This window comes from Mizuhopecten yessoensis, unplaced genomic scaffold (assembly GCF_002113885.1).
Source record: "Mizuhopecten yessoensis strain PY_sf001 unplaced genomic scaffold, ASM211388v2 scaffold11163, whole genome shotgun sequence".
In the NCBI taxonomy this organism is placed as follows: Eukaryota; Metazoa; Mollusca; class Bivalvia; order Pectinida; family Pectinidae; genus Mizuhopecten; species Mizuhopecten yessoensis.
The window spans coordinates 198,808-214,478 of NW_018408911.1; the positions used below are offsets into that span (position 1 = coordinate 198,808).

General features: G+C 37.1%; 1 protein-coding gene across 2 annotated transcripts in view; it reads left to right on the top strand.

Moving 5' to 3' along the window:
* Positions 1 to 6,847: 6,847 nt before the first annotated feature.
* The window catches only part of LOC110467153 (inactive tyrosine-protein kinase transmembrane receptor ROR1-like), a 238,023-nt gene continuing 229,199 nt past the window's right edge, over positions 6,848 to 15,671 (top strand). The window contains exon 1 of one of the 2 annotated variants that reach the window (XM_021524103.1): positions 6,848 to 7,401. In XM_021524103.1, coding sequence (XP_021379778.1) covers positions 7,389 to 7,401 — 13 coding nt within the window. In that variant the 5' untranslated portion in view covers positions 6,848 to 7,388. The remainder of the gene's footprint in view (positions 7,402 to 15,671) is intronic. The other variant, XM_021524101.1, reaches the window with a different exon arrangement.

A 15,671-nucleotide genomic window follows, 5' to 3' on the forward strand; every position in this document is an offset into this window, starting at 1 on the left:
AAACATCACTTCCTTTATCTCTCTCATCCAAAACATCACTTCCTTTATCTCTCTCATCCAAAACATCACTTCCTTTATCTCTCTCATCCAAAACATCACTTCCGTTATCTCTCTCATCCAAACTATCACTTCCTTTATCTCTCTCATCCAAAACATCGCTTCCTTTCTCTCTCTTATCCAAAACATCACTTCCTTTATCTCTCTCATCCAAAACATCACTTCCTTTATCTCTCTCATAACAAAACATTACTCCCTTTATCTCTCTCATCCAAAACACCACTTCCTTTATCTCTCTCATCCAAAACATCACTTCCTTTATCTCTCTCATCCAAAACATCACTTCCTTTATCTCTCTCATCCAAAACATCACTTCCTTTATCTCTCTCATCCAAAACATCACTTCCTTTATCTCTCTCATCCAAAAAATCACTTCCTTTATCTCTCTTATCCAAAACATCGCTTCCTTTCTCTCTCTTATCCAAAACATCACTTCCTTTCTCTCTCTCATCCAAAACATCACTTCCGTTATCTCTCTCATCCAAAACATCACTTCCTTTATCTCTCTCATAACAAAACATTACTCCCTTTATCTCTCTCATCCAAAACACCACTTCCTTTATCTCTCTCATCCAAAACATCACTTCCTTTATCTCATCCAAAAATATCACTTCCTTTATTTCTCTCATCCAAAACATCACTTCCTTTATCTCTCTCATCCAAAACATTTCTCCCTTTATCTCTCTCATCCAAAACACCACTTCCTTTTTCTCTTTCATCCAAAACATTACTTCCTTAATCTTCCCTACCCAAAAAATCACTTCCTTTATCTTGCCTACCCAAAACATTACTTTCTGGTCGCTCTCACAACAAACATCACTTTGTCTATTTCTCATCCCAGACATCACTTCCTGTAACTCTATTACCCCAACCATCACTTCCTGTATCTCTATTACCCGAAACATCACTACCTGTATCTCTATTACCCCAAACATCACTTTTTGTATCTCTCTCACTCCAAACATCACTTGTTGTATCTCTCTCACTCCAGGCATCACCCCCTCTCGCTCTTTCTTAACAAACATCACTTCCTTTGAATACAAGACTCATTTCTTTATTGAATCTTGATTTAGACAACCAAGAGACGATATGTTTTGCATTTAACGTTATATAATACAAGTGCAATGACTGTGTTAGGTCTAAAGGTACGGGCATGTCGCACTCTGTGATTAATCAATAATAACATTTTACACTGTCTTTCCAGCTGACTTTTATTCTCATGGTCGAAGGCAGTTTTCTTTGTGGTGACCATGCCCAGATGTGCAAACATTTGATGTCACAAAAATTACATCTGTTTTGATGAAATGCACGCGCGAAAATACACGGTTATCTTCCCCTGATCACGGCACGGTTTTGGTATCCGGAAATTGCCGAAAGAAATGCCTTCTGTTTGGGCTGGCTTGACCTTCACGATGTTGGATGTTGTCAAATTGGCTTTTATTGTCTAATCCTTGTAACATCTCTACCCGCCTCCACATTCTCCTTACTTCCTCAATAACGGTCTCTTTATCAAGGAATGTGGCGCGTATGTGTGGACCTTTACTGAGGCAAGATCTCTGTCGCTTGGAATGCTGTGTTGCTAACCCCACAAGATTTCGCAAATGTTGGGGTTATTCTTTTATAACTGGAAACCCAGAGAAAACAGTAAATCTGGCGCATTTACTGCAATTGATGGTGTAGTTTTATAGTAACGATTCATTCAAGATGTCGACCATCATTGTAACGAGTACCACATGAAATAGCACAAGTCTGTTTCCTCTTGACGTTAAACCTGCATCAGATTCGCCAGATAAAAACGGCACAGTCCATAAAACGTGCAAGCAGCACCCGACCTTACTAATTGATGGCATTAAAAAACGCTCGTATTAAAACAATTAACAAAAATACGATGGTATTGCAATAAGATGTCTAGTTATGCATGGCAAGACGAAATCTCTTTAATTGGACAAAACTGTACACGAAGACGGTGGTTTTTAGATACAAGACAGATCTTTTTAGCCACTATCATTCGTCAATAGTCAGAGGAGTTTTCTTTTCTGTCGAACTATGTTACCTCAAACAAAAATATGATAAGTTGTAAAAGAGAACAGCAGCTTTATTTCCGCCTTCCGGTCCTCATTATCAAAGTTATCGGCGAAATAAACGGTAAGAAATGCATATATATATATTCAACATCACGAAAATTCCTTAGCTGATATTTTATAATTAATTTCATCAGATAACTAAATTTAGGCGTTTGTGAAGCAAAGACTGGCCAGATCGGATTATTTCAAAAACAAGGTTTGGGGTTCTCATTTTTAACGTGTCACCTCATAGAGAGTAACTAATTGAATCACCCTTGTCTTGTATAGTAGCGCCTCGATACATTGGACCCGAGTAAGCCTACTTACCACATCTGCGAAGGAACATATTTAATATAGTGGTTACCTCATCTGTGCCGTCTGTTAAGGGACATTTGGGAGACTAAACGTTTGATCTAAATTTTCTCTTCTAGGCTATTTATTCCATGTTGGTCTGCCCAACAGACTTTGTACCAGTCATCGTGTGTCTTAGCTGTTAATAGGATGTTAAACGAAATAAAGATAAAACCAAATTCGCGCTTCGATTTGGTGGGATTCTAGTTACCGGGGTTATTATTTTGTGCAGCAAAGTGACAACTTCAACATAATAAACTAATTGAACTTAATATTGCCTGGTTCGAAATCTATACATTTCACACTGAATGCATTGTGGGTCTTATGATGCACATGACACAATCACCAACATGTTAAGTGTCTATATATTGTGTCATTTGGTCAATGCCTTGATTATTATTTCTGATTACTTATTGTTAATTAAATTGTTTATTTTATCAAACCTTTTCGTTGATGTACACCATATAGATCTTTTTGGCATTAAGGTCAAAAGAGACAGACGAGCAGACTGCGCGGGGAAGTAACAACGTGGTCGGTTGCCCGGGTTACACGATGATTGTCACTTGAGACTTTAAAACAAAATGTAACTTGATTTCTAAATGAAGTTTTTTTTTAACTGTGTCTTTATATCTTAACAACACAAAACTGTGAGTACGTGTGAAAACGACAGAGGATGCTGTCATCTCACAAGGTATCAAGCTACGGATCCCAGGCGAAACCGTGATCTTAGTGTATTACGACTTGGGGTTGAATACTTCAGGATAATTTTGTGCTTCTTGCGATCCGAGTCGAGACCTGAGATAGTGCCAGAGTTATCTCCGCTGGCACGTTGTAAAATAATTCTCAAAAGCTACTCAAAGATCAGAATTTGAAATTGATCTTAGCTATAAAATGGTTAATTTGTGCCTTTTGCTTTCTTTGTTATTTAATTTCTTCAACTGTCGAAACAATTTGCTTCCTCACGAAAGCTAGTTTTCGTTATTGATGAAACATTTTTCTCCCAATTTTCATATCTTTTATTGCTTCATATTTTTATCGTGGTCATTTCGGGGCGAAATAACGAAGAAACGCAATGACGAGAAACGATACGACACAATTCGTTTTCATGTGGTGACTGTGGCAGATTTCTATTAATAAAGAATCATCACCCGTTGTAATTTTGTATGCTTTTGATTTGACGTAAAAGCAATGTCACGTGTAAATGCAAGATTTTAATATTGAGTGTTTGAGAACGGGGGGGGGGGGGGGGGGTTTNTGAGAGCAAAAAAAAATGGTTCCGTAGACGGAACAATGCATAATTATCACTAAAGTTAAACGTGACAAATTTGTCACCGGCTACACACATTTCTGTCCCAGGTTTGTATTATGACGAATAGCAGGTCAGAGATAATGCCAGACCCCTATCGAGATTATCCGCTCTTTCTCATCGACGGGCGTCTGATTACCAGATAGCTGCAAAACGAATGGTGATCATTCAGCCGATACAATGATTTGTGGGGGGATTTGTCGAAATTGTCAACTTGGACAGATGGTATTCGTATCACAGGCCTGCGACTTGGGGCCATAAACCTATTACCACACTAATCAAGCGACTCAATTAACAAAAATACATTATAACACATATACAATATCAAGGGCGATGTCGTAATACCTTAGCGAAACTAAGCATATGCATGTATTAAAAAGTTATCGTTTTATCACAAATTAGTTCCATAATTGATACATTTAGAAAGTTCATTTTGTTTTTAATTTGTTTAAAATAGAAAGCGTTTTGCAGGCGCCTATGCGCCAGACCACAGCGCCGGACGATTAGAGCCTTGGTGATTCACGCCATAACCTTATCGCGGATTAGACGTCGGCACTAAAATAATATTACTCTATAATATGGGAATAATGACGTTAATAGTTTCATTTCTCACAATGTGTGGTTGATAAACCCGCGATGGTGTCCGATTAAGATAATTTATTTTTTTGTCTTGGGATTTCGAATTAAATCATACTATTAGAAACAACCGTGCCGAAAATACATTCTGATCCTATGGACTGCCTGCCGTCAGGACACTAGATATGGAACCGAGACCAGATATGCAAATGTAGTATTGATTCGCTTCCGTGAGCAACCACGTGCATCATATGTTGTCTTTATGCTGGTACATGTCTCTGTGCAATTTCTTTATTGTATTTGTTTGTGATGGCAGTTTATGTGAAATGTAATATCACGAAATATTCACCAAAATCATGATCACTCACAACTATTTTGTAATCTGATCATGCAGTTTTAACTGCAGTTGTGATTTGACCTTTAAAGTATAATTTTGTGTTAGCGTTTGTCGACATCACCTCTAACTATCACGCGCCAGACATGTGTGTTTCCATGTGCTTTTCCCGTCATTGTTAAAATGGTGCAGGTACTATTGGTTTCTGTGTGTGATAGAGCGATTGGGACGGTGATTTGATATGGTGCTATCACACTTACATATCATGCCACATAGATCTGTATGTAATCATGACGTGACACGAATCCTAGGGGTCATACAAACAAAGGTCAAGGTCATATATCTACACCAAGATCATCATCATACCATCACAACTTCAGTCGGGTAATACATAACCCGAACTATGGTTTGGGTCATAAAACTGAGGTCGATGAAATGTATCAAAACCAAGGTCAATGTAATAAATCTTAACTGAGGTTAGGTTCATATAGTCAAACTGTTCCTGATTCTAGTATGTGTGTCTTTGTTCCTGAAAGGCTGTTTTCTGATGTTCGTGTGGTTGTATTCACTTTTTTTGTGTCTATGTGTTTCCGGTTTCCACTTGCAGTTCCATCTGTCCATATTTCCGGTTTGCATCTATGTTGCTTGCATATGTGTCATTGTTTCCAGTATGCGTTTTTCTGTTATTCTTTCCGGTTTCTTTTCGGCGTGAACATGTTTTCCTGTTTCCATTTTACATTTTTCCGTGTCCCTATCAATGGTTTCCCAATTACCTGTTCATTGTGATCCTGTTCATGGTTTACACTATCACATGTTCCCGTTTCCGGTCGCCTGTCTCCATAGCCGTTTTCGTTTAAACGGTCAAACCGGTTGTTCCGCATAAACGAACAGGCCCCTGGTCTCTGATTCCGGTTTGCTTGTCCCAATTTACAGTTATGTCTGTTTCACCGGTTCCGGTTTGCGTGAAGAGACATGTATCTGGGTTGCCGTGTCCCTGTGTCTCATTTTAATCGAGTTATATATAAAGCCAGATGTTCTATGTAAAAGATCTGAAAACGTTACTCACTTTATTCGTTGCCTGTCATTTCAAATATAAACAAAAATTGGCCAGCAGACTTATCGTGTCCATGACTCTAACAGTGCGAATGCGGAGTTGCCGCAAATCGAATTGGACATAAAAAGTATCGTCCCTAAAAGTTCTTAACTTTTACTGTTACTCGGTTTTTTGTTCCTATTTAAAAGCTTGCAGGCATAAATAAAATTATATATACGAGAGAGTCTGCATTTCTCTTTAAAAAGGGTTCATTTTATTAGCATGACGTCATTTTTGGTAACAAGAGGCGGCAGAATGGACAAAATCCAACGGGGGAAAGGTTGCATGCTAAATTCCAAGGTATTTAATTCTATATACACGTCAGTGTGTCTTAGCGGGAGGGATCTCGCGTGCTGGTCACCGAAACTAATGCCATACATCTATGATATTTTTTATCTGGAAAGAAAGACAAATTCGATAACGACAGCATAGAAGACATATTCAGTTCCAACGTGAACGGTTTTTGTTAAGTTTCAAAATGTGTCTGTTATAGACCAAAGTATGTTGTCAGAGCTCGGGAAGACGTATTGTAACCAGTTATGTGTTTTATTAGATGCCCCGTAGCCCTGAACTCACGTGAAACCATTCCCGATTAAATAATAATAATAAAACAAATAAAAGCTCACATTGGCATTGTACTATCGAGCACTGTATCAAAAATACCAATACTACAGAACGAATTTTCGTCACTTCGGGTGAAATCAGTAACTATATGTAGGAGTCGAGAGCGATACATCTACAGTGTGGGGGGAGACTGTTTACATGGACACGCTAGGCGTTCGTCTTACGTGTTAATTTCAGTGGCCAATTACCTTGATTATATATACGTAAATACTATTTCAACCGCTATAGCCTTTCACTTAGAAGATGAACTTGCTATGTTAGGTTTATGCCAATCTTGGGTCTATATATATGAAAGTAAATGATAGCATCTACCCTGGCTTTTATGCTCGAATGGATGTTTGACAGATAATTGTTTTATCGGTGAATGAAATATATGCCTGTAGCCCCCTGTTGTTCCAAATCATTTGCCACAAATCCTAATTATTTTGAGTGAGAGATCACCATCAGTCGGGTCGCTGGCTCAATGTCGCCCTCACAACCGTAGATGCTACTACTGGCGGGGCAGACCGCCACACATGTATTGGGATCCCTGCCTATGTGGAGGCTACAGCGCACTGAAGTGGAAACTAAACTACACACAGGCGTACTCTAGCTAGTCGGCAGTGGCAAAGTGAAAATACAACACATGTTTCATCCCGATAGGCCGTCAACGCCGAATGAAAGTCTGTTGTGAAGGCTTCAGCATAAGACTAGATCTTCTCCTGTTGGGATGTAAAATTCACCCTATTTAAAATTTTCATATGAGAGGAAGCAACTGTTGGACATTTAAATGTGTCGTGGATTTATAGATAATATATTACCGTACCTCGTACGCACCCCACGGAAAGGGTAACTTCTGCCAAGTGTTAGTTGCAGTTCGAATTGGAACTGTGAGTTGGAGGGATGCTGTAACCGACATGAGGATAAGTTTGTATTAGCCATTCTTTTCCAATCAGAGACCAAAAGGAATCGGACCGAGTGCATTGTTTACAGCTTGGATTAACCATGGCAATATACCGTAAGTATCTATTATAGCAATACAAAAAAATGCGTGTGAAGTTTCCTCTATTGTATATTAGCGTGTATGTTTATTATATATACGAAATCGTCTTTCGTTTCACCTACAAAGTACTTGTATATGTGTCATGGTATTTATGTTGTTCATTGAGCGATGGGAAACATTATGTAGACAATAAACCTATCGTAAACCCATCGACTGGATGTACATGTTGACACTGGCTACTGCCTGGGGTTTGAGCTGGATTTCGTTGTCCGTTATGATAGGGAGTCACATAACAAAGGTGCCACTCTAAAAAAAAAGTGGGGTGTGTTTAAAATTTGTTTACAAGATAAAAAAAATTCCAAGTCATTAAGAAAAAAAAACCTTTTCTAAGGAGATATATTTTCCTTCCCCCAGAATTATAGGAGATGACCGAGTTATTTTTTTTTACATATATTCAGTGTTATGATATTCTCATGTATACTGCCTTATCGTTGTTACTGTTAACGGTTGAAATTTAAAATTGACAATAATGGGAACATTTTAAGTATATATAAATAGCGAGCTGTTGGTGCTGTTGGGCCATACAGAACATAAGGGCCAATCTTTATAGCTGATGTGAGCAACATAGGGGTCAGGATATATGCCCTGGATGTCAATCCTCGGCTTTAGCATTAATTAACTTACCTGTAGCTGTGTCTCATAATTGGTACTACATGATGTCTACATGAAAGATGTTAAAATATTGCTGGCAGATGTATATTTCAGAAGTTATGGAAAAGATTTGAGATTCTATTGAATATTCCTGCTCAACACTTTTTAAGTGGAAGAGAGACTGTGCAGACTCTATTTGGCACTTAAGTTTGTGGAACATGTTCAGCTTGTTCTGTGAATTGTCACTGAGATATTTTAAGTGAAAGAAAGAAGTAGATGAGACTTAGAAAAAGGAGAAGTATCATTTTCTGTAAAGCTATCAGAGAGGCGCCCTTTTGATCAGGATCTGACATAATTTGAGGCCCACACAGTTCAAATTGTCCTTAATACTAAAAAAAACCCACAGGCAAATATCGAGAGTCTTAAGTGGAAATTGAAAGGTTACGATGGCCCATTGACTTTTTTCATGGTTGGTTAGCAGTGAACGCAATAGGCCATTCTTAAAATTAAAAATAATGGCAGGATCATGATTACATTAATACCTAATTGATTATCAAGGGGAATTGCAAAAAAAAGGAACTTTAAGGATAAAATTACTCTTTAAATGAGATAATTATAATTGGGATCAAGTTTGAGCACTTCACTAATTTTACTTGACAGATTTTAGGATAAAAATTACATTAATGTTTTATAGATAATTTTTATTGAAGCACTATACATTTTGAAGTTTTAAGAGGTTTAGCAGACAAAAGTGACATTAATTGATGATTTAGGGACACTATAGACATAAGTCAGCTTGTAACAATGGAACACCAGGACACGCAGACATCTGTGATCGGAGGTCTCTGATAGTAAGTAAACATGCCTTCCTACACTCTCTATTAGAGAGCATGTATATAATGATTTGGGAGATAGCTGTTGATTGGCTCATTATCATGTTTCCTCACGGCATAGTGAAGATGTCTGAATTAACCAGCCCTACTTCATCTATTACTTGTTATCCAGGAATTGGTAGATGCAAAAGATTTGGTGAGAAAATATGGGTTTGTAATAAACTCTCCACGTGTCCTTTTCATTGGCGTCGTCCCGTGCAATTTTGTGCGGTACATAGCTTAATATTCCGACATGGCGTGTCTTGTAATATGGTGATCATTATACATATTAATCGGACAGAGGTAATCACTTTTTTTATCCCAGACATAGAGATTGTATGGGGTATTCATTACATCATAAGTTCAACCAGTTATTCACAAAGTCATAACAAGAAATAGCAAATGTTTATTAGGCTTTGAAAACTCGGCTTTTGTTATAACATGTAATCTTCATGAATGTTTCACGGGAAGTTTTATTGATGAATTCAATCTCGGTAATGATAGCTAAACTTTTGAAAAAAGATAAGAGATCTAGCACAGTACTATTATATTACCGTATATTACCTATAATACCCCCACACCCCTCCTCTTGTTAAACTCTTTTTAAATAGATTTTATAGATGGTTCCAGGTGGTCACTTCTGGAAAAGATTCTTTTTTTTTTGCATAATGCTTTGGTCAAATTTGTGAATAGCCTATTAAGCTCTTTTGGCTTTTATTCCCTGAAGGACAAGCTCGGGTCCAGGGTTTTTAACAGACATAATATGGTAATATAACAAAGTTTAACAGTTACCTGTTTGATAGGTACATTACATTAAAATACTCAAAAGTGTATATGATACACGGGTAATAAAATCATATATGAAATAGAACCCCTACATACAACAATAAAAATACAACATTCTATTTTTACAGACCCATCTCGGAAAATATTGAAGAACTAAAAATCATATTTGAGAATAAATCATCTATATTTGGTTCAAATTGGTGCTAGATTGTATGTTTTGAAGGGGTTTAAAAATTTGAATGAGTTGGAAGTATCCCGTTTGTACGCTTATATATCCGGTATTTTTTGTTGTTGTTAAAAAAACTAATCTTGAGAGGCTGCCTCTCACGAACATCAAAGACTTGTATATCTATCCCTTTACCCATTAATTTCTCCTACCTGGGTATGTATTTTACTACAACAAAGTCCACGCTTAACATTTAAGATAGCTGCTTACATCTACAGTACAAGTTTGGTCAGCTTACCGTCACTTCCTTGTCAACAATATTCAAAGTAATAACAGAATGAAGTGGAACTTGGACCCCTATTGATTAAAATTTAAAAGGTTTAATTTTATGGTGAAGATGAAGAACAAAGGGTCTTTGTGTTTCTTGTTTATTTGAAGAAGAAAAAGATAATAAGATTTGTGAATTTCTAAAACTTTACTGTTGAGCTGTAAGGTGTATATGTATTACAATTCGGCACATCAAGTTTGTATGAAACAAGTGGTGGTGTTGTTCATGGTATATCGGGTTCAGTATATGAAAAATGGAGGATAGGGGCAACCACAAGTTGGTAATGATAGTATACTCGTAAAAACATATGTTGTTTGAAGTTTTAGGACAAAAATTCTAGTCGTTCTGTTATTAAAGATTTTGAGGTAACACTACAAGAGATGTGATTATCTTTGGGTCATTAAACGTAATTTGTTTTAAATCTTTTATCTTCCACAGTACATATTCTTGCTTTATTAAAATATTTAAGAAAATTGAAAATATTTCTGACTCGCATGTACTATATAAAGAAAATAGGATTAGATAATGAGAATGAGATGTAATTTTTGTATAAATTTTCAAATTCTTTGCAATTCCAATGTCAAATTCATGTCAATATTGAAGAAAAAATAAATCGGAAATTGGCACAGCCTTTATGTTTCTGGTTTGCTCGACGTAAATGTTACCAAGCCAAGGCTTCCCGACACTTCTGTCTCTCCGACTTCATTGTACTAAGGCTATTAAACAACCGTCTTATCCATATATGTTCAATGTGACTCATACGTTCCCATAAATGATATCAAATATTCATGAAATTACGGTGAAACACGACATGTATGTTTGGTGAGGAATTCTACTCGTGCATGACTGAACATTAAAATGGTGTAAAAAATGTAAAGCTAATCATTGTTATGGCGACCCTTAAACAGATCACAGCATAATTCATTCAACATTCCTTTGATTTGCCTCGACCTGTACAGCTTGACAATTTTCTTCACTTGGAGAAAAAAAAGGACATCGACTAATGATGTCCCTTTTTTATACGATCTTGTCACGGTATAGCATGCTCGCTGTCCTCTACAACCCATTAGGTTTGGTAATAACTATCAGTTATAGGCAGTTGTGTACTTTCTCGTTTGAGAATATATATTATGGCGGAGTGTACATAAAATGTTCTGGATAGCTACATTCAATGTACATCATGTCAAGGTCACAGAGAAAGGTCATTTAACATCAGAGGTTATTTTCAATGCCCTATTTTGGTTTTTTTCTCGGTCAATATCATGTATAATATTTTAAATACAATTATAACTAACATTTCCCATTCAGGATATTGAGTTGTCAGTGTCAAGGTCATTGATAGATGTTGTATCAGCGGAATATAGGGAATGCAATTAGTATAACTCTATTAGGTCAAGGTCTCTAGGAAAGGGCACCAAAATAGTGTTTGATACAGGAAAAAATTGTGAATAAATCAATTCATTTATGTTTATATACAATGTGCGAAAAAAAGTTTCTAAGAACAAAATTTACATATTATAAAAAACGATTGAAATTAGTATAATATATGCAAAGGCAAATTTTCATGGCGTACAACATTCTTCTGGTAATTATACAAAGATGACTTAGCTATAAGTAAGAGCTCTACAGCGTTTGCCAGAGTTTGAACATCTGTATTATGATAGAGACATATTTGTCTACTGGTGACGGAACAAGTAGGACTGGACCTCTGAAGCAGGCTCTGAAAACAAACGTTAATGAATAGGTACTGTGTAATTTTGGGGTAGTCGTTGGTGAAAGTTTCTTCTGTTAGGTACTGTGTAATTTTTGGGGAAAGTTTCTTCTGTTAGGTACTTTGTAATTTTTGGATAGCCGTTGGTGAAAGTTTCTTCTGTTAGGTACTGTGTAATGTTGGGGTAGCCGTTGGTGAAAGTTTCTTCTGTTAGGTACTGTGTAATGTTGGGGTAGCCGTTGGTGAAAGTTTCTTCTGTTAGGTACTGTGTAATGTTGGGGTAGCCGTTGGTGAAAGTTTCTTCTGTTAGGTACTGTGTAATTTTGGTATAGTCGTTGGTGAAAGTTTCTTCTGTTAGGTACTGTGTAATGTTGGGGTAGCCGTTGGTGAAAGTTTCTTCTGTTAGGTACTGTGTAATGTTGGGGTAGCCGTTGGTGAAAGTTTCTTCTGTTAGGTACTGTGTAATTTTTGGATAGTCGTTGGTGAAAGTTTCTTCTGTTAGGTACTGTGTAATTTTTGGGGAAAGTTTCTTCTGTTAGGTAGTTTGTAATTTTGGGATAGCCGTTGGTGAAAGTTTCTTCTGTTAGGTACTGTGTAATTTTGGGGTAGCCGTTGGTGAAAGTTTCTTCTGTTAGGTACTGTGTAATTTTTGGGGAAAGTTTCTTCTGTTAGGTACTTTGTAATTTTGGGATAGCCGTTGGTGAAAGTTTCTTCTGTTTACATAAATTTTAGTGTTTAAGAACATTGAACATATACATTTGGGTATTAGTCACCAATGTTCTTCAAAAGATTTAGGGATATATCTCCGAACAAATGTGTTTTACAATACAAGCACCAGAAATTAATTTTTTTTTCTGATAAAGAAATAGTCATTCATGATAATTGACGCATTTTAATCAAGGTCTATAAGAAACCCTCCAGAGCAGTCCTAGTTTATATCTGTTTGGATATGAAGTCCATAGCTTATATTTATGATTCATGGTGAGGGGAAGGCCAGCGGAGTCTCAGGAACTGGAAAAAACCCCAAATTCCAGTCAGTGAATTCAAGCCAATATTTTCGAGGCAAGTACATAAAGTGGGTTCTAAAATATAGAATAGTTACTAAGAATCTGTGTTTTGATGAGTAAATTGAATTCGACTGAAGTTAAAGAAAAGCTGTGTTATTAGTTTATTTATAGGACTTGTTTTATTTTCAGAAAGAGTTCTCGAGTGCAAAGTCAAAAGATATGGTTGCTTTTGAAATTAGACTGCTTCTATCTGAAGGTTATGGCCATTTTGTTTACGTTCTTCCAGATAAACAATATAAGTGTATGGTCCATCTGTTGAGTTTTCTGTCTGCCTCAGGTTAGCTTACTTGTTAGTTGTCTGTTTTCACTTCTATCTATCTGTCCGTCTGCCTGCTTTGATGTCATTCTATTCTGTCTATCTGTCCGTCTGTCTGCTTTGATGTCATTCTATTCTGTCTATCTGTCCGTCTGCCTGCTTTGATGTCATTCTATTCTGTCTATCTGTCCGTCTGCCTGCTTTGATGTCGTTCTATTCTGTCTGTCTGTCCGTCTGCCTGCTTTGATGTCGTTCTATTCTGTCTGTCTGTCCGTCTGCCTGCTTTGATGTCGTTCTATTATGTCTATCTGTCCGTCTGCCTTTTTTGATGTCGTTCTATTCTGTCTATCTGTCCGTCTGTCTGTTTTGATGTCATTCTATTCTGTCTATCTGTCCGTCTGCCTGCTTTGATGTTGTTCTATTCTGTCTATCTGTCCGTCTGCCTGCTTTAATGTCATTCTATTCTGTCTATCTGTCCGTCTGTCTGCTTTGATGTCGTTCTTTTCTGTCTATCTGTCTGTCTGCCTGCTTTGATGTTGTTCTATTCTGTCTATCTGTCCGTCTGCCTGCTTTAATGTCATTCTATTCTGTCTATCTGTCCGTCTGTCTGCTTTGATGTCGTTCTGTTCTGTCTATCTGTCTGTCTGCCTGCTTTGATGTTGTTCTATTCTGTCTATCTGTCCGTCTGCCTGCTTTGTTGTCATTCTATTCTGTCTATCTGTCCGTCTGCCTGCTTTAATGTCATTCTATTCTGTCTATCTGTCCGTCTGTCTGCTTTGATGTCGTTCTTTTCTGTCTATCTGTCTGTCTGCCTGCTTTGATGTTGTACTATTCTGTCTATCTGTCCGTCTGCCTGCTTTGATGTCATTCTATTCTGTCTATCTGTCCGTCTGTCTGCTTTGATGTCGTTCTGTTCTGTCTATCTGTCTGTCTGCCTGCTTTGATGTTGTTCTATTCTGTCTATCTGTCCGTCTGCCTGCTTTGATGTCATTCTATTCTGTATATCTGTCCGTCTGCCTGCTTTGATGTCATTCTATTCTGTCTACCTGTCCGTCTGCCTGCTTTGATGTCATTCTATTCTGTCTATCTGTCTGTCTGCCTGCTTTGATGTCATTCTAGAAATTCTGTCTATCTGTCCGTCTGTCTGCTTTGATGTCGTTCTGTTCTGTCTATCTATCTGTCTGCCTGCTTTGATGAAGTTCTATTCTGTCTATCTGTCCGTCTGCCTGCTTTGATGTCATTCTATGCTGTCTATCTGTCCATCTGCCTGCTTTGATGTCATTCTATTCTGTCTATCTGTCCGTCTGCCTGCTTTGATGTCATTCTATTCTGTCTATCTGTCTGTCTGCCTGCTTTGATGTCATTCTATTCTGTCTACATGTCTATTTGATACTGACAGAAAGTTTGATAACTTTAGAACAACACCCAGCCTTTTGTTTTTCAATTACATATATAAAAACCATGTATTTTGCACAATCTTCTTCTGGAAACTGCTTATATCACATCTTGACCCATCCTGGATCAATCTCCTAGTCTGTTGTCTGTCAATCTAGATTTCTGACTGTATACCTTGTTCCAGCCATAACCTTTGAATTTCTTTCTTTCCAAACGTCTGTCTGTCTGTCTGACTTATTTAGCTGTCGACTGCCTTTGATTTCCCCCTGTCTGTCTGTCTGTCTTTCCAAACAATATATCTGTCTGTCTAGTCTTTTATATTTGTCTAATTTTCTGTCTGTCTATATCTTGTTCAGTTGTTGATGACTGTGTTCACTTTTTCTGTCTTTCCAAATTTCTTTCTGACTTATAGTTTTGTCTACATTTTTGTCGGTCATGTTTTATCTGCAGGCCTGTTCTTGTGTGTCAGACTAACTATTTTGTTGTATGTTTCAGGTTTTGTGTGTCAGACTAACTATTTTGTTGTCTGTTTCAGGTTTTGTGTGTCAGACTAACTATTTTGTTGTCTGTTTCAGGTTTTTGTGTGTCAGACTAACTATTTTGTTGTCTGTTTCAGGTTTTGTGTGTCAGACTAACTATTTTGTTGTCTGTTTCAGGTTTTGTGTGTCAGACTAACTATTTTGTTGTCTGTTTCAGGTTATGTGTGTCAGACTAACTATTTCATTGTCTGTTTCAGGTTTTGTGCCATATATTATGGAATGAAGTCAATCAATATTTTTTTTTAAAATTAAAAGTGCTTAGCAAAACACTTGCTTTTGCGCAAGTGATGAAAATAGTGTTATTTTGAATAGAAATAGTGCAATGATTTACTGTGTTGAAGAGGTTTGTGTTCCTAATGATTTACGGGGTCGCAGAGGTTCGTGTTCATATTGCGCTAAACCAGGACATGAGATAACACTAAAATTTACGGCTAACGACAATTCTTAATCCTCGTATGTCTCTTAAATTTTCCATCGGACAAACAAAAAGCAATTTAGGGATGTTTTTTTTTTA